Source organism: Bombus affinis, chromosome 4 (genome assembly GCF_024516045.1).
Source record: "Bombus affinis isolate iyBomAffi1 chromosome 4, iyBomAffi1.2, whole genome shotgun sequence".
Classification (NCBI taxonomy): domain Eukaryota; kingdom Metazoa; phylum Arthropoda; class Insecta; order Hymenoptera; family Apidae; genus Bombus; species Bombus affinis.
In genome coordinates, this window is record NC_066347.1 from 12,085,516 (window position 1) to 12,105,598 (window position 20,083).

General features: G+C 40.7%; 1 protein-coding gene across 3 annotated transcripts in view; it reads right to left on the reverse strand.

The window, feature by feature from the left end:
• LOC126915130 (zwei Ig domain protein zig-8-like) overlaps positions 1 to 20,083 on the reverse strand; it is a 100,005-nt gene that overhangs the window by 42,862 nt on the left and 37,060 nt on the right. Inside the window, exons 1-2 of one of the 3 annotated variants that reach the window (XM_050719563.1) lie at positions 14,826 to 16,366; positions 12,651 to 12,829 (exon numbers count right to left, since the gene is read on the reverse strand). In XM_050719563.1, coding sequence (XP_050575520.1) covers positions 12,651 to 12,780 — 130 coding nt within the window. In that variant the 5' untranslated portion in view covers positions 12,781 to 12,829; positions 14,826 to 16,366. Of the gene's footprint in view, positions 1 to 12,650; positions 12,835 to 14,825; positions 16,367 to 20,083 lie in introns of those variants that run through there. The other 2 variants (XM_050719562.1, XM_050719564.1) reach the window with 2 other exon arrangements.

Genomic DNA, 20,083 nt, shown 5'->3' on the forward strand with positions numbered 1-20,083 from the left:
ATCGGAGCTCCGCTTTAATAAGAGACCAGAAATATGAAAAACTTTCTTCGAACTTCGAAACGAAGAGCCGCCAGTGGATTTGCTAGCAAAGCGTGAAACGAAGACGCGAAAGCATTTTCATAGCAACCGGTACTTTAAACTGACTCGTCTGTTATGGCACTGACTTCCCTACGAACTGAACTTTCGTACTCTAGCTGCCGTGCGCAAATATTTGTTTTCCGTTAAGAGTCGCTCGGAAGAAAATTCGTCAGATAGACCTAAAAACGCTCGAAACTTTCGGGTCAGTGTTTCCTTCATTCAGGCTAATACGTTTTTAGCATAATCGATAAATCGTGGCTGTTGAAGTTGTTCGAATGCTCGTTTCCGCCACCGCATCCGATGATGAATTATACGGTTGGAAAGTCGCAAACGACAATAGCGACTCGGTAGAACGAAATACAGGAATAATTTGTAGCTTTAATTTCGAATCTATGCCGGTTTGCTCGACCCGAAACCGATTCCTCTCGCTCGTCAAGTTCCGTAACCAAATTACCAGCAGTTTTTTTTTTAAATCGAAACGCGATCGGTGTCGTCTGAAACACAAACGTGGCGATTCTAAAAATTTGCGTAACAAGCTGGATACTTCGTGATTACGTTGGACGTTGATTCGAAGAACGATTCGCGAAAGGAAGGAGGAAACCCGCGGCTTTCAAGAGTGGATAGGTCTCGCAACGAGCGACGCTGAATAATCGTTCGTTTTGAAACGTCTTCAGAAGGCACGATCGAAACGAAGAAAAACAACGTCGTCGATGCCTTTGCAACGAGAACGGCACGCTTATTAAAAAAAAAAAAAAAACGCGCTGCGTTATATAACGGAGCAGCAAATTACTCGAGATAGAACTGAAAACGAGATGCTTAAGATCCTCAAAGGAACTCCGATTTAATTAGACGAAATAGGGTCAGCGAACGTTTAAGGATATGCTATTCTCGAAACCAACTGGATGGAGTGCTCCTCTGAACCCGTGAAAATGTGTATACCCGTTTCTCTCTCTTTGCCTTCTTACCACGCTAAATTGCTGACTGCGATTTACCTGCGTCCACGCTTTCGTCGTATTCATCTCTCGTCTAAATTTGCGCCCACAACTTCCTAATTGCGTTATCGCGAACGCGATAGGAAATGAATTAGAAAATTGAAATGGATAGGAAATGAATAGGAAAGGAATTTTCTGTTTTCCTTGTATCACGTTGATATCGACCTTCGAAAATTGAAAAATTTGCTGCACAGAAGAAAAATTACAGGAAAAGCGTCGAGAATACGAAAAATTTCGAAAGCTCGATTCAGTTTTCAGTGTTATTTTTACTTCTATGAAACGCGTCAATTAGTTGGAATAATTACGTTTAATTTCTTTTGTCAATCCTTTCCTCTAACATGCTGTATATTATACGTAATTGAAATAATGTCATAATTTCTGCACATTTTTAACGATAATTTTATTTGCGCGATATACTAGATACAACAAAGGAATTACTTTCAACCTCACGACCAGTTACATAAAATGAATGATTTAATAATACGGACATAATGTATCGAGTAATAATGGGAAATAAAGGCGATACGCGGTCCGAAATGCTTTCAATAATTCCATAACGGATCAGCTTTGTGTACGCCGAGTAATTTGGAGAAAGCAAACTCCAAATTCGAACGCAATGCGATTTCTATTCCATTAAACAAACGGTACCCTTTGCGATGCGCGAAGCTTAATAAATTGTTGCATCGAGTAGACGGTCATCGCAGTATTAAAACACGCCTCGTCTGTACATACTCTCTATCGAAAAAAGGCAGCAATTAGCGTTAATTAAGCAACAACTACCGCTTTCTCTTCGTCGTGCGGCAAAGAATAAACGGACGTTTTATCATCCTGTAAAAGTTCTTGTTTGCAGACTACGATTGTCGGTCGTGAGATTGCCTTCGACGTGCAATTATCTTTCTGAGGAAATCTCGAGCCGATTAGTACCCCTTGGTATACATATTTGCAAAACAAAGGAGAGGTGTGCTTGACAAGGGAAAGTTTCCAGACAACGGTTTTTCGTCATTGTTTCGAAGGACAATAACCAGGCGAATGTTAAATCGTTACCAAAATGACGCGATATTCAGACGCGGAACAACGATGGACGAAGAGTGGAACCTTGATTATTCGGAATAAAAATTAATTGATCACGTGACTAACTTGAACTCTAAAGGCTAAAGAACGATGCATCGCCTTTGCTGAATCGAGTCGAGAGAACGTTTCACGGATCCGCGAATTTCGAAAGAAATAGCTTTGCTCGTCGAGCCTTTAACGATTCCATGGCGAGCTCCCTTAATAAAAGTCCGAACGTCTTTTCTCGTGGAACGAATAAATCATCGCTTCGACGACCCATTAAAAAGTCGAAAAAGGGTCTTATTACTCGGGAAGCGAAGAGAAGAGAAGCGAAGAGAAGAGAAGAGAAGAGAATACCAGCGAGTAAAGAAGAGGCTACCGAAGAAAATTGCTGACAACTGCAGACGTGTCTTAACGATAAGGCTCTGGCAATCTAAGCATATAATCTTCTTAAGAGCTTTGCCGTCTAATTAAGAAAACAGTATTATAAACATATACAGTAACATAGAAAGCTCTTTTTTGTGGTTACTTTATTACACGAGTATAAACTGATTCTTACTATCAGGTTCACCTATACGTGTATATTTTCATCGTCGACGATAGAAAAACAAACGAAATACAAAACTACTTACTACGTTTTGATAGAATTTAACGTTAAGCAACTTTATTATTTCTTCCATAGATATTATTAATATAAATGACGATAAACGAAAGTGAGTCTCCATCGGCGTACATAAGTGAAAATGCAGAATGTTTTTCATTTCTTCGATTTTAAAGATACGATCTATGACACCGTATGCAATTCGAAAAGTTTCATCTTAAATTATAGACAATTTTGGTTTTCTTCGTCTTTCGCGTTCTTCATCTTGACTTAAAAAGTATTTTAATCTTTAAAAAGTATCGCTCGCAAAGAAACGCGTGTCTATCTATTCCTTGTATCAGATTAGAGTATCTTTCAGGCTACTGAAACCATAAAGTTCGCTTTGGTAATGAATCCTTGTTACTTTGTCTTAAAATGGGTACATTTTATTCGTGTTTCGACTAGTATTGGAAACGCGATAGAAAAATGTACAGCTGGAAAATGGTTCGATCGTCGATCTATAGACGTTGATAATAGATCAACATCGAAACCAGCAAACTGTAAAGTATGAAAACATCTTTTACAAGGAGTCCTTAAAAAATGACATTTATCCATCAACGTCAGAGGCACAGGACAGGATTATGCAGTTTCAACTGAAATTCCGGAGATTTGTCGTTGAAGGTTCAGGATTGTCGAATCGTTTGTTCGATCGCGATTTTGACACTGACGAATCGGAATGATAGATGTGCCGTGAATTCATTGCGAAATCGCGGTAGCCTATCGAAGTCGTCGCGCAGTTTCGACGCAGAGAGGAAGAGCAAAAAAAAAACATCGTGCTTTCAACGAAACACGCTCGATTCGAATGCCTTAAAAATTCCGTCGATTTCGTTCCGATCAAAAATATGTATTAGTCGTCGTTCGTGGGATAATGTTCGTTTCCATGTTAAATTTCCATAAGTTGTTCGGAAGCTCTAAACATTTCCTACGCGACGAATATCGTTGGTATCTCGATTTTTCCACACGGATAACGACAAATTTGCGACGAGACGAAACAAGAAGGATACACGTGCGTATGTGTTATTCTTCCAAAAGTTGTAGCGTTTATTCGTTGAAAAATAATTCTCATTCTAACAGGCAAAGTAAGTATTGACGCGCATCGAAAATCACGATATATCAAACGAATACACCGATATTCCCATCGCAATTATCATGTTCGATGAATTGAGCTCGCTGTATACTTTTAATCTCGCTATAGATTGTTTATAAACACTTTCGTTTTTACCTGTCCGTTTCCATGCAAATGGAAATAGCATTTTCGCCGATGCACGATCGAATATTATACCGCGAATCAAACGTTTCTCGTAACGGATATACCTATCTGACCGTCTATTAGTTATTCGCGAATCATCAAACGGTAAAGTTACAAATGACAAATGATACTAGAAACGAAGATCGAATATACTCCCGCGTTCGTCTAATATCCATATGTATGTGCTTAGATATTCCTCGAGTTTGGAAATGTTTTGTCAGTCTAGAATCGCATCAAGCGTCGTTCAGACTTTTGTTCGAGAAAGAAAGGAACGACATCGTTGTCTGCGTAGCGCAAGCTGCACCAGGCTTTCCGTAAACGTCGCATCTCGCATAAATATGGAAATTTTGAAAGTGAGGTTCAGCCATTCGGCTCTCGTCTTTTCACGCAACACCTTCGCGTTCGCGTTCGCGTTTGTATCCGTATCCGTGTTGCGTCTCGCTCGTTCTCCCCACACGTTTCCGCACTCTCCGATATGCAGCGTCAGAAATATCTTGAAAATCTCGGCTGCACGCATCGTGTAAAACGATATGGTTTGAATATTAATGACAGAAACGTTTTTTTTATTCGACACAGCTTCGAGGACGTAGCGGGGAAATCCTTTCTGCGATTCTATTACGATCGGCCGTATAGAAATACATACTTCTTACTCCCATGGTGACTCGTGAGTATCGCGCTACGCAGCTTTCGCGCGGAGAAGATCGATCTACGAAATTGAAAACGGTGGAGCGTGGCGGAAAAGGCCGAAGCGCGACCAACGAGATGGTATATATCGTACTTTGCTTTGGCAGAGTCCCAGAGGAATCGCCATAGCTTTTCAGATACGAATTTAAACCGGTCCGCATAAAGTTCCGCGGTTCTTTCCGATCGATTGTTTTCTTCTAGAAGATCAAACTATCTTCGATTTACGCGTTCGTCGAATCCCAGATAAATTCACCACGCTTTCCGAAAAATCCAATCGATTCGTCCTCGTAACAGATAGTAAGACGAGATTTTCCTTCCAGCTCGTTAGTTCCGAAAAAAGAGCGATTTTTCGTTTTCGCGCAGCAAAAGAAACCCGGTTTACCTCGTTCGACGGACAATGCAGTTTATTCGTCGCGCGAGTAACAAACTGCTTCGATAACGCGAATGATCAAGTCCGTTCGAACAAATTACAGCCCGCGAGATTCAACGGGATCGAGACATTTTTGACGGTCGGTAGTTTCGCTTCGTTCTCAACTACGAGTGCATTTCGATTTCGACGCCGTGTCATCAGGATTAAGAATACGGAAACTATACCGGATAGACTGTAACTAGAAGACGAAAGTTATGGAAATTACGAAATAGAACGCTTGCTATCGCTTCCATTCTTTTCTTCGTCGAAGGAAACAGAAGTTTCACGAATCGTTTGGGAAATAAGTTGGAAGAACGCAGCAGCGTTATGCGAGGAAGTTGCTGTTTTTCGATCCGGGAACTTTTGTAAGATCTTTTTCATGCGCAGGGACTATCTCCTCTTCGTGGGTCGCGCTCACGATCAGGATTTCGATCGTTATATCGGAGGAATTCCTGATTTTTATGTATTGTCTCATGAATATCAAATGCATTATGTACTTTTACACACGTCAACTCAATATAGAATTCATCGAATCGTATCTTTTGACTACTATCTTTATTTTATGTTACGGTTATGTTACAATTCTTGTTTATCATTTGTGCTATTCGGTATTTGTCGTACTTTGTGTTTGTTGTAAAGAATCGGTGCAATTATTTACAGTTGTAAAATGTCGTTCATAGCACGGTGATAAGTTTCTTTGATAAATATGTCTCGATGCAGTTGAATATTTCATACGCTTTTTACCCGCTAGATCGTCATAGACATCCTGAATCCTTCGAATATTCCACTAGTTTCATACCGTATCATCTGTCTTCGACATGCAATGAATCAGCGCTAAGTAAAAAGCTCTCGATTCTTTCGTTATTCGATCTCCTAGTTATTTCGAAAGCGCACCGTTTCTCTCACTTACACTCGCTATACAGACTTTTCATGATCGATGGGAATAAAAATAAATGGTAAAAATCCATAAATGATTTAGACCAATCTAAAACTGTCATCCGCTCGTTGCTCGATATACTCGAAAGTACAGTAAAAGATATTCGACGAAATTTAACGAAACGATAACGCTCGCAATTTCGAGGTAAAACGGCAAAACTGCAAATTCAATTCGTATACAGGGACGAATAAACAACAGAGTAGAATGTATGCAGCAACGTATGAAAGTACGATGTACCGTGTGCGGATTCTTATCCCAAAAATGTCAATATAAAGGCATAATTTGGCGCGTGCAAATGTCATGTACGCATATTGGAACGTCATCGTTTAAACGGTTGATCCCGTTATAAATTTCAGATTAGTTACCCGATTGCTCCATATTTTCTCGACAACTAAGCGGGGAGAGAAAGGAGTGTCTCGTATCGGTGACATAACAACATCGTAAATTGCGGATTGATATATCACCTGGTTTGAATATTGCGGTGACTGGCGTTATTTGTCGCCTTGATCTATGAGAATCTTCTGGCGCAGCAGTGAAAAACAACGCGGGCCTGTCCATAGGTTAAATATATTCGCGCCTGCGTATCTACGATCGCGAATATTCCATCGAATATACCATCCGATTTGCTGACTTTTATTTATCGATATTAACAGCTACTGATAAATCTCGTTTATAAACTTCCTATTTTATACGAATATCATACATACACGCGCTTCCATATATCTCTGCTTTAATTCTCCAAGTCAGGTTTTTCAACGTCTCGTGCTCGTCTGAATTAGCTCGCAAAGAGTGTCATTGCCGCGCTGCTAATTACGAGCTATTACGACTTTTTAATTAGTCTTTAAAAACTTCTTCATCGAATCGGTTTTTAAGCGTACGTTTCAACAATGGCGCGGCGCGGCGTTGCGGTAGGTCAACTGGAGACCAAAGAGACGCAGAAAAGTATTATCGGATAACTCTAGCCGTAGGCACTCGGTTGGAAATTTATAGATAATCTCGAGTCTTACAATCGAGACAGTGACGTCTTTCTTCTTGAACCGAAACGAATTGTCCGAGCGGAAGAAAATGTAGAAATATCGGCGGACGACTTTCCATTACACCGAGCAAAGCCTCCTATCTCGAGGTCCTTGCTACTGAAATTCACGACCGTGTGTTTTAGCTTGCGAACCATTTTTCATGCTATTTGTTATTTTTAATGAAAGTGTAGAAGATAAAAACAAAGATAACAGAATTCGCCAATGAAGAAGCGAATAATTCTTTTGAAAAAGGGGAGGCCTAACGTTAATCGATGTCAAACTTCGAAGTGATTTGAAACGCTTAGAATTAACCAGTATCGTTGTTCTCTTTCGATCGGGGATTCTAATTATTTCGTTGTCGGAAGAACCTAACATCTGAATTGATCGATCTTATCTCAGTGATACTCCTTTTGTGTCGAATTCCTCTGAGATATGTTCACAGTTGGATCAATTGCGACCTATTGCATTAAATGAGCTCGGAATTTAATTGCTAGCCGCCATAAAGGACAATCCGTCTTTATACGAATTGCAACAATATCGTTACTGTGTTTAGTTCGAATAAGGGACCTCTCTCACAGAAGTCGGGAAATTCTCTCGATAAAGTTGGCTAACCTAGCCAACCGAGCAAGTCAAATAAAATATAAATATACATATATTTATTATTACCATCTTTTCAATATAAAATCATATTGTAAAAAAATGAAATTTTCAAGCTGCACGCAGTACTTTTTCATCTATATTGCGGTTTATTCGTACCATTTCAATAAAATTCGATTTTTCCATTTGAAACAAGATCCATAACCGGAATGAAAATAATTCCAGCACCTATTATACGTGTATCTATATAAATCTACCTAAACCACGTGATATATGAACATATTACATGGTACAATCGAATTTGAATATAATTTACTCGCTAAATAGATGAGAATATTAATCGTAAGTGAAATGGGGAAAACGAAACAGATTTAAATAGTTGTTGAACGATAGGTTTATCTCGTGTCTCTTCTGCTCTGATAAAATTAATCGATAGCTTCGATCCTCGAACGAACCCGTGAGAATTTTCGCAGATGTTTTTTCGCATTGGTCGAGTACGAGTTAACGTTTTCTAGTAATACAGTGCGCGTGAAAGAAAGAAGGCTGGGAAGTTTCTTTCTTTTACTTTTTTGACGTTTTCGTCGCCATACTTCTACCGCAGAGGGCACTTGCACTCGTAAACGTCTTAGCAGAGGTGTTATTCCGGAACGAACATTCGTTAAATATCCAACGGAAGGAAGAAAGTCGACGGTCGACTGTGCCAACCAAACCAGCCACTCCGAGAGAATTTGATCGTTTTATAGGGAAGAAGAACAGCCACCGGTAAGCCGTTCGAGAAACGATCGTTTTCCCTTTCGCGGTCAAACCACGGATGATGGATAGACTCAAACGCGTTCCATCTCGTACCGATGGGACGTTACGCCTCGACTTTCTTCCGTCGGTCAATGATTTCAAGCGGTGATAAACGCAACGTGGAAATTTAGAATATTTTACGGTTGATAAAATTAACTACGCGTAGTCGACGATATTCTCCGTTTTATCGGTGATGTCGAACTTTAAGCGTTCGACGATCGACAATACTGCGAGGTATGACGCGCACGACTATCGACATTCTGACTGCTTTTATCGTGGAATCGAACGTGAATCGCGATCGTTTGGCAATCAGATTCTCCGGTATCGTGGCGCCTTTAAATGCGATGTACGTGTACTTTGAAAACGGGTCTATCCAGGTGTTTGTACAGTAAGGTTCGCACGGTATTTGCGGTATTGCAACGTACGTCAAAGAGAAATTGAAACGCCGAGCGTAAACCACATTAGTCGTGTATGACTCATCAACGTAGCTGTAATACTGCCTTCGCGTTGTTAAATAAACCTAATTCCAGCCATCAAATATTGAAGGCTGCTACGAACTTCTACAATTTGATGCTTGCCTGCTAACGTAACGTAAATTCTTTGAATTATAAATGAGCGTAATACAGAGGGATCTCTCGCTATTGACTTTTCTTCTACGCGTTTTCATTATTCCTGTTACTTCCACGTTTCGTCGCTTATTTTCACCGTCCATTTTAACAGAATCTACGAATATTTACCCAGTTTTTGAATCACAAGAGCTCGCGAGAATTACGTTCAACTTCTTGTCCAAGAGTTTACATTGCGGCTGGTTTTGATCGAGTGTCGTCGAAAACTTCAAAGCAGCCACCGTTATCGGAGAAACGACGTAATTTCATCGGTCCTCCGTTATCTTTTTATTTACTTTCTAATTCGTTGCTTGCGCAGCTTCATTTTCTACCTATAGACTGTGTCAAAATACCATTCCTTGACAAAAGCTTTGAAACACCTTCTATCTTTACAGGACAATAGTTTTCGAAGGAGCGAATTCTACAGTCGACGGACATGTTTTCTTACTTTCCGGCGGATTAAGTCCACTATTGCTGGAAGCGCGCATACACGTTGAGAAGCTCTACAAAAATACATCTTCAAATATATCTTCTTTCTTTACTAGATCACGCTTCTTCGATAAAGAGCAGATCGTTGTATCTCTATAACGAAACGAGCCAGCTGAACTTTATATCTTTGCTCCGATTAAAAACGTTGAAATTTATCGACAATTCATCGATTCAAAAAGCGCGTCTTAATATTAATTCGGAATTAAAAGCAACGCATTCGTACAAATCGCGTTTTAAATGCATTTGGTGGAGAAACAAAGAACGAAATATGTATTAGGACATCGTCGATGGAACCTGTGTAACAGTCACGTTCAAAGTTTGACGAACGAACCGATATATTCTCGTATATACGTATACATACGCATATGCATATGCATACACACGAAATTGAGTCGAATGTATATACGTAATAATAGGCGTGCTTACATTTACATAGGCGTGGGTGTTTAACGGTTAGTCGCTGTGTTCTCGCGTTCCGCGCGATGTTTTTTCGGAGGAGCGGAAGAAATCCGGAATACGGCTCGACGGGAAACTTACGTCGGGTAACAAAGCACGAAGAAGTTGTGAAAGCAAAATATGGCAAATTATTAACGGTGGCGGTTGTATAGGGGGAAGTTTCGCGAACGTAAATTCGTCGTTCCCTCGGATTTATGGTCGGAATCTCCGTAGAATGAAATAACCCCCGGTCTGTAAACTATGGCGTTCCATTTGCAGGAAACGCTTCAAAGCTAACATAATTATGAACGTCGCATCATCGTGTCATTACGTCGTACGTAGTCGGTGAGAGAGCAATAGACACTGGCGCGGAAGATAGCGACTGCGATCGCGATACGCGACACCGGCCGATACCGAGGAACACGCATCGAATCTATCCAACTATAACTTTCGGATAAACGTGTTTACCGGCGGCAAATGTCGAGTTTGCTTTGCAAACCGAGAACGCGGTATCGCGTTCCCAAACTTATTTCGCCTATCCGGAGTTTTCTTTCAACTTTTACATTTCCTCTCCTTCGCGGAATTTCGATATCTCTTTTTCAAAGGTTGCTTACAAAGGAAATCAGCAAACAATGATAATCTAGAGAGAGGCCGAACGAAAATGTACAGAGAAGAAAGAAAAACCGTTTGTTCCTATCGAGTAGAAATTCCGTATTTCAATGTTTTATTCTATCGATTCGCGTTTTAACGGACTTTGATATTCAGGCTGTCGAGATTTCTAGAATTTATTCGTGTAACACTCGACGGAGGGTCCTCGCGGTTGTCGACGGAAATTGTTTCGAAAAGAGCAAGCGAAACACGTACAATTTGGCAAGCTGCTAGTTTCAATATTTATGAGTTAAGAGTTTATCCTCTTTAGAGAAAGCACCTCTTTGAAAGTTGTAGCAACACTGTGGACGAATGGAAACGAACGCAAATAGAAAGAAGTTTACCTGCAGCGTTTCTGTTTGTTAACAGTGCATATACACGCGTACGTTTATGTAAAAACTATTTGTGGCTGAAAATTTAATTGGCAACAGGATCAGAAGGTTATTATTATTATCAATCGCGTAAAAAGCAAATTACATGTAACTTTACGCACGATATTCTATTAAAATTGTTCATTCCAAGAAATGCAAATTTAATCGTCCGCAAAGCTCGATTATACCGTAAAAGTTTCCCAACGATAAAACAACAGGCTGCATTCTCGCGAAAATATTTGCAACGCGATATTTATTAAACGGAGGATAATCGGAAATAATTGATAAAGCGGTCGGGAGAGGAACGAGCGCGGAGAGTATTGTAAAAAGTTCGACGAGCGGAATATTTGGTTCAACGAGCTTGTCGCGCGGATAGTACACATGTAGCGATGTAGGTACACAGCTGCTTTTTAAAACAGCGTGCGTGCAACCGCTCTTTTAGTTGACCGCAACAACATTTGCAAAGTCCCTAGGGATCATTGTTTTCTGCAATGCGTTTTTATCTGTCCACGACGAGTCATGGCGAGCCACGCCCGCACACTAGTTAACGTTAATTTCCACTTCCTGATTCCTCGCCCCTCCGCGCTACCATTTCGCTCGTTGTGCACGTTTTCAACATTTCCACCGTTTCCAGTGTTTTCGGCGTTGCCTATCGTACATCCACTAGGTTCGCCAACTTTTACGACAATTCCATGACGCGTCATAGTCACTGGCGTGAAGATAAAACGATTTGTGCATGGAACCAACTTGGCTATTTCAAAGAAGAACTGCTTTTGCATTTTTTTAATTACGTTTAACACCGGTTTCCACGGGAAAGCATGACTCTCCGAATTAGCATGCTCCGATCTCGCGCCGTAATAAAAATGCTCCTGCGGATCGAACAGAAAGGTATGCACGTACTATATACGTATATACTATACCGTGAATTTTTCCATGCGCGTTAAACGCACGTGGCTCTATCGGTTGATCGTTAACTATCGCGCAATAGGAATTTTTATCGAGTACGTACGTTATTCGGATTCGGATTAAGCCAAAGAGGAGAAAATTTTGATGTGCGTTTCAATTACTCGATGGGTAATACTCTTTTACAAGAATTAACAAGACTATGAAAGCTTAGCAAAATGAGAGTAGATTGTGAATTGTCGCACTGGCCAGTGTTGTTAACCGGATCAAATAGGAAAATTCTAATCAACGAGAGACGAACGCGAGCATTTTACTCTCGATAAATCGAGATTGCGCGCGCGGACAACCCGAATAAACAGACCTATGTACATACCATACTACGAAAAATTAGTGACAAAAGGTAATTGAACAACCTGTATATACGTATATATAGCATCGAGCTGTATTACTTTTCGGATTGTACCATGGATTAAATGACACGTTAATTTTCTCTTCCCTCTCCGATTAATCGATTTTTTAACAAGAATTTAACGCGAGCAATTCAATTTCGAACGAAAGAACTTCCAATGACAAGCGCGCTGCCCGAATTTCATAGAACAGCTTAAAATTAGCTTTCAAAGTTACGAAGCCGAGTTAACTTTTTCTACAAGGACAACTTTTGTTTGATTACAAGTTCAATGGACAAGAAAAGGACGTTTTCTTATCGCGACGTGTGTAATCGTGCCAGAGTACGAACAAATTGTGCATCGGCTTACCGTGCAACAGTAGCGAAAAGAAGAAAATGCAGATCATCTTGGCTAGAGCTGGCGCGCACCAACCGCTCCCGTTGACGCTGTACCGTAAATCCATTTGCAGAATCTTCACGGTCCATCGTTTCCGGTACATTTCGCAACACCAGGCTCAAAGTCGTGCCAGCTCAAGTGGAGCGATATATCTTTTCTGCCAACAATAAACAGAAATTCACTTTCCGCTCCGAATTCTCGTCGTCCGCGAATCTCCTCATTTTTGTTCCGTATCTCGCCCATCGATAACATCTCTTCTCGTTTCTCTTCATTAACGAGAACTACTCGCATCGAAATACACGCGCGTAACACCTGTTTCGCCTATCTTTTGTTTCGTTTTCCATAATTTTAAATTATTATTACAACAACGACTTTTTAAACACGAGTATCCGTTTACTTTCAACGTAAACGACTACCAATGAAGCGGTGTTTCGCGTCCAACATTTATTATTTATTCGCAAATTCTAAATGACGCTACAAGTATTCGACAGATCGTTAAAGTCTCGCGTTAATCGAAAATAAATACCCTGCGATCGAATGTAATAATGGGCATTTGCGTAACGCGAACCGTGTAGATTACAGCAATATGTACAATAATAATATTTGTTATACAATTTATAGCCTGACCAGACGGGTTGCCGATACGAAAGCGACACGACAGCAATTTCACGATGTTTACAATTTCGATTATCTATTCGTGGATTTATTACCGGCCGGTTATTACGCGGCAATAATCAGCCTGTTGTATGAACGAGCCGACAACCGTTGACGCGTCTGCGAGACTGGCTTGTGCGTAAATTGAAATCAATCTCGAATACAACTCTATCGTTGGATAATCGCTTAAAAGGGTAGTCGCTTTAAACGCGCACGAAAACTGTTTAGCTTCGTTTCCGCGTTTTAAAGCGGCACGCGTTTAACCTTCGCTCTCTTTTCACCTATTTTCCCTTGGTCATTGAAAATTTATCTCTTCCAATTGGAAATTCGACAAACGCGTAGCGAGCGAATTTCTGATTTCACGAAGCCTGCTTCTCTTCGACCGATTATTCGATGAGATCGAGATCGAGATCGACATAGAAGTTTTGGATCGTCGCGCTGTAACAATTATGACTTGGAGACGTCCGTCGAGATGACCTGATCGTTGCTGCATAATATCGTATAGTAATTGGCAAGACTAATCGCGCGCAGGTGCAATACCGGACTTGACATATTAATTTTGCACGTCTGTCGTCGTATCGCGTAAATTTCGCTTAAACTTCAAGCCGCCCTTCTAATGCCCAGAACTAGAAATCGAATTTGTTCACCAACCTTGAATAAATACTACCGAATAAGCTCCGGATTTGTTACGGCCTGTTGATTCGATTCCTCTCGCTACATGAACATCAATAACCGTTATCGTTGCACGCGTCTCCTTTTTACTTTGATCGATGAACGTGCACCGCCTGCTTCGTACTGTTTGACGATCGACGAGTGAACGGTCAAAATGAATTTGCGCGGAAATAAAAATTTGCTTTAAGTAGTCGAATCGTGAATTTTAATAACTGATAGTTTTTTTACGAGATAATAGGCGATGTGTTTTATTTAATATTCGAATCGTATATATCCGTATACATTTCGTTCTTCGTATGCCGCACAGTAAATCAAAAGCAGAGTTGCTGCTAAGTTCGCGAGTTATGGTTGTGCTAGAAAATTCTAGGGAATCAGTTTCAGGCAGTGAAATTTTGTATGACGTCTAAAAATAGGAAACACGATCGTTTCTTCCGCTGTAAATCGTTTATCCACGATCGTCCACGAAACATTGTTCTCTTATTCCTCGAAATATTTTCACAGATTTGAAAATTTAATAACGATTATTAAGCAAGTATTTCTACCGAACTAGATATGTAGCGAAACAAACGAAAGAAAGATCTGTAAAATTTTCCCAATCGATCGGAAGATATTTTCTAATTATCCGCTAAACGATATTCTAGTCGAGTAGTCACGAGTAATTTTCGTGGAAAATTTAGTGGATATTATGCAAACGCAAATGTAAATGTAACGCGAACGCGTGTCCGACAGCGTTGTCACGGTCGAGTCAACGAACTATGGTGAAGAGCTGACCAGGCTGCTCTATGTACCGTACTTGATGCATTTTCAACGTGAAAAACGTACCGTGATCGCCGAAGCGACTTGCGTCAGCAGTTGTTGATCCGCAGTTACCGCTAAAACACGTCTATTGCAGTCGTGTCGAGGCCACGGGTACTTTTCTTGTCCGCTGCATTTCTCTTGATTTTTTCCGAAGCGACCCGTTGAAGCTCGACGTGGAAACATTCATCTTCACACTTCACTAAACATTGTTTCGGTGCGATCACGCTTCACTTCGAATTTTCAGTTATCATTGTATATTATGTTTTTTTTCTTAACTAGACACTCCACGAACTCACACGACGTTTATCGTCATAACGCGTCCTCAGAAGCCACACAGTGGAACAGATCGGTTAAAAGATAGCCGCAAGTAGGAGAATGGATTAAGTTTCGAAACCGCCACCGGAATTTTACCGCGACGTAGGTACGATACTCGCCATATATAAATATATATAATAATTTTTAAACCGATCATACAGAAACACCACTTTCAATGGCTAAGAAGTACGTACGAGCGAAATTGAATAACGCGTCTACCAATAGGTTATGCATATTTTTACGAGTCTGTTCATTTTTGCAAAAGAATTTTTAACAAATCATGCCGCGTTACTGCCAATAAATCACTTACCGGTCAAATTACATGCAACACAAAAGGGAAAAGAGTTAGATTAACTTACGATATTGCATAATATGTAATTACAGTTATAGAGTAATTCTATTTCCACATAACCTAACTTTCACTGTCTTCGGATCTTCTCGAAGATATTTGAAAGAAGCTTTTGTCGCCAAACACTTTGTTATCGATTCGTTCGACGATAGATTAGTTGCACAATTCACAGCGAACAAGATATCCCGAACAAATCAAATTTCCACGTGACAAACGGATGCATCCTGCGCGAAGATGCACTAATGGAACATGGAACTCGCGATGAGTCCGCGCAGTCGACGATCGCCAATCTAGTCGGCGGTGCTTCCGTTTTCCTTAAGTGCCACTCATTCGTCATTCAGCACGCACACTCCGTCCTTCGTAAACACGTTTCATCGCGTGTGTATAAGCATTGCCGATACCGCGGGCAGCGCCGGTGGACCGACTGAAACGAAATCGCCGCGCCACGCCGGAGCAACAGAGAGAGAGTGAGTGGAGGGAGGGGGCGGTATTCACCGTCAAAAGGAAGGATGGAAGGGAGGATGGAAGAGAGGAAGGAAGAAAGGATTGGGAGTGTGAGGCTGTCGGAGGAAGGAGAAAGGAGTTGGTAAGATGGATAGGCAGATAAGTGGACGATCAAAAGGAGCGAGTAAGCTGTGTCCAAAGACGAGTCAAGAAAAAAGTGAGAAAAGAAGAGAAAGAGTGCGAGAGAGTTGCGTAAAGAGATCGGTGAGCGAAATGCTGCCGTGCTGAAGACCGCGACCCAACTGCGCCCGCGCTTAGCCAGATATCAGCCCCCCTCCCCTACCACCAACCACCGGCGGCGTAGACTCTTACCACCTCCGCCTCCGTTGCCGCCGCGTTTCGCTCGCTCGCTTCACTCCGCTCCACGAGTCCATTCCGCGCCACACTGCTCCACACCGCGCTACACAGCTCTACACTGTTCCACACTGTTCCACGCTAACCGTCCTCCTACCAGCAATGTCACTGCTGCCGTGCTAACGTAGTCAGTCGATAGCGCTCCTATTATTATTGCGATGATCGACGCCTCGACCATTATGACCGACGTCGTATCCGTTGCCTGTTAAATTCGATAGCGCGATTCCTTGTTACGATCACGGATCCTTGTCCCACGACTCGATACTCCGCGGTTCTATCGCGATTCGACAACGATATCCTTTCTGTCGATGTTTGCTTCGGACGTGACAATATCCAAAGCTTTCTTACTATCGTAACGTTTAGTCGTCGTCGAAACGAAGAATAGGATATTCAAGACGGCTGAGTCTTTATTCGAACGGTACGTTCATTGTTAGTCTACAATAGACTATCGAGATTTTTTATTTCCATTTTACTAAATTAAATTTACTGCCTAAATTACCGGGGATCGAATTAGACGAAACGAAGATAAGAATTTTAATCAAACAGAAACGTTCGTCACGGACGTTTGAAAATTATATAATATGCTAATAAGAATTTTGTTGAAAAGAGTTTATATCTGTGGTTTCCGCGTATCCTTTTCATTCTATCGATTAGTATCCTCTCAATTTACATACTCGTTAACGTCAAAGTCGTTGCTAAAGTTTAATATACCTCAGTTTTCAAGCTATGCATTAACGTCGCGGATTAAACGCGTTGCATTTGCATTTTTTCATCGATAAAAACGTCGAAGCTGTATACGATGCGAGCTGAAACGTTTTATCGTTAATGGGTATCACCGCGTATTCTAGAATAAACACGCCGTTTCGGAAATTAATCGGTGTTAGGGTGATTACAGAGGCTTGCAAGACGATTGTTACCTTGTTATCCATTGTATCTTTCACCGCATTTTCGCCGCATTTTCGCCGCATACCATCGCATAATATGACTGATTCGTGTACGATGTCGCTATCGCAATTTCGATAACACGTTTCTGATATCGCTTCGATCGGAATATAGACTTTCATATCTGTCGGATTTATGCGCGTTCTTTCCACGGTTGGAACGAAAAATTGAATTTCGAGCGAAAGCACCCAGATAATATAGGCAAGGTTACTTCAATCGGTATTATACCCACTATATTGTAGACCATTAAAATTCTCCTTTAATATCCACGTTTCCTGAATCTTCCGTTTGCCTTTACTTTATACATTTATTCCAATTGAAATCCCTCGATTTTGATTCTCACTGATGAACGCTTTGAGCTTCGCTGTATGCGGTAATTTTTCTATCAAGCTATTTACCAACGTATTCTATTTCTTTCGATCGATACTTTTTATTAATTCGAAGAAAATTAAACACAACTCGAAACCGTGGATATCCGTGAAATATCGAATGTACTTCGCGGACGCCCTGACTGGTTAGAAATGAAATTTCAATTTACGTACTGAGAATCACCGCAAAATGTTACGAGGAAACTTTCCTTTGAGAGAATCGAATTAAAAGGCTTCAAAGGGGCGGCAATTTCGTCATGCGATATTTAGATTCGCGTAACGAATTTATCAAAATTAATTTATATCAATCATACCGATTTTTTGTTAACGATATATATTAATCAACAAACATCTTTTTCGTTCGAATCTTTTGCGTACCGATAGAAGAAATCGATATGTATCGAGCGTTGATTTTTCTGGAAATTGAAATAACAATAAAAATGAGCGAGTCCAAAAACAAACGTGGATCGTTAAAATGAGATACCCTTGCGTTTATCTTGCAATTTCATCGTCTCGTACAAAGAATCAAGAACTATACGAAAAACATTGTCTTTCGCCATTTAAACTTCGTCCTTTTGTTTGTTCAATGCAAACGCGTTATACTCGAAACTTATGTAAAGAAACAAATGTACGAATAGAAATACATATGTGATTCGAACGATTCGATTGAATATCGAGCTGAACAATGTCGAATAATGCATACGCGAAATAAAAAAGCTACGAACCACAATCGTGCCATGTTATTTGAATTATCGATCGAATAATTTTTCTCCTTTTTTTCGGATAAAATATTTCGGGTAAGGTTAGAATTCTTATACCGGACCGTTTCGACAGATATTTCTCAAGGTTCGTGTCGTGTCAAAAGACACATAGTTTTTTCACGATTCGATCATCGTCGTCTGGTCCAAAGAATATTCGCTCGATTCCGATATTCATTTACAACCAAATGTGTTAGTTGCGAAATCGTAAACGCAATCGGCTGACCACGTGCATGTAAGATGCACGTAAAATTTAAGGGAACTGCAAATTCGTCGTAAAGTTTTGTTTGCTGGGAGATCTTATAATTTTTTAAACGAGATAGTCGGTAAACTTTGGAAACAGCGACGTTGAAACGTTTTTTTATGTAGTATTATTACGTAGTATTACGTGTGCCGTTGCGCCAGTTTCTTCCGTTGCTATCGAAGAAAAACTTGGCAACAATTTAAAGTTTGCTGCTTCCTATTAATATTCCACGATAAGCAGAAGCATATGTTTATTAGCGAGATTCAGAGTGTTGTAATATTTATAACAGCATAGTTTTGTGGTAGTTGAACGTTATAATAATTCTTCGTGCGTTCCGTTGTACGTGTACGAAAAGTAGGCTATCTCTTTAATAATTCCTTAAAACGGTGCTCATTACTTTGCGATGACCTCGTTTAACCATAAAGGATATTTCATAGTTCCCCTCCTCGAGTTCTTGTTCGCATACATTTTCAGAAAACGTAGCTCTTCGCAAGCGAACATACCTGCAGGTATTCCACTGCAAAGCCAATTCCATCGTAGAGGTTAACTTTTCTTTCTGGGTTATTAACAAGTTTACTGGATTGCTTGATTTAGATGAAACGTTATTTACGTGGTTCCACTCTATGTTTGTAACAATTTCGATTGTACGGAGCAAGTCGTGTCAGGTACCAGCATGATCTTTACTAGTAGAACAAATTTGTCGATAGGCGTCGTCGTTGGAACGTAATCACCCGTAAGCGCGAAACCGCGAACAATCCTATTTCGTTAATTTCTCAAAGAATCTGGTGTACCGTACGGTTTAGGTAGTTTGCGAACAGTATGCGACAATAATTAAGAGCATTAGCGCTCGGTGCAAAGTGGCAGGAGGAAAGTTTCGCGGTCGTGCCGGCCGCTGACGAGGAATTAGCAGACAGTCTTCGTGAGACTAACTACCGTTGGCTTAGGCGAGGCTGGAACTCACCAAGATCGAGGATCACAACTCGCCAGCCTATTAACGCTCTTATCTAAGAAAGGGATACGCCATGCCGCGTCCGTGACTCGACTATTCGCAACTTTCACAGTCCGTAGCCAACCGTAAAATTTTCGAGCCATTTCAAAGCTAAAATGCCACTGCCATCGACACACGTGCACCTACGAAAAAATGTCGTCTCGCGGATACATTCGTTCTCGCCTCTCGTGCTCGTCGAGTGTCCTCACTCGGTGGGTTTCATAGTAGAATTTATAGAGCCCGATAAATTCAGCTGAAAAAATGTTGAAAAATTCTATGAACCATCGAATTTTGCATCAGCGCAGATAAAAAAGAAGATATTTCCTTTTATTTGTGCTGCAGGATTTATTGGACCGATTTAGAGAAGTGGATGCATTGTACGCTCATGCGAGCGATCGCTTTTATATGTTCTAAAATGAAAAGTTTGATGTTGAAAGCGGCTCTGTTACTATCGTCATTT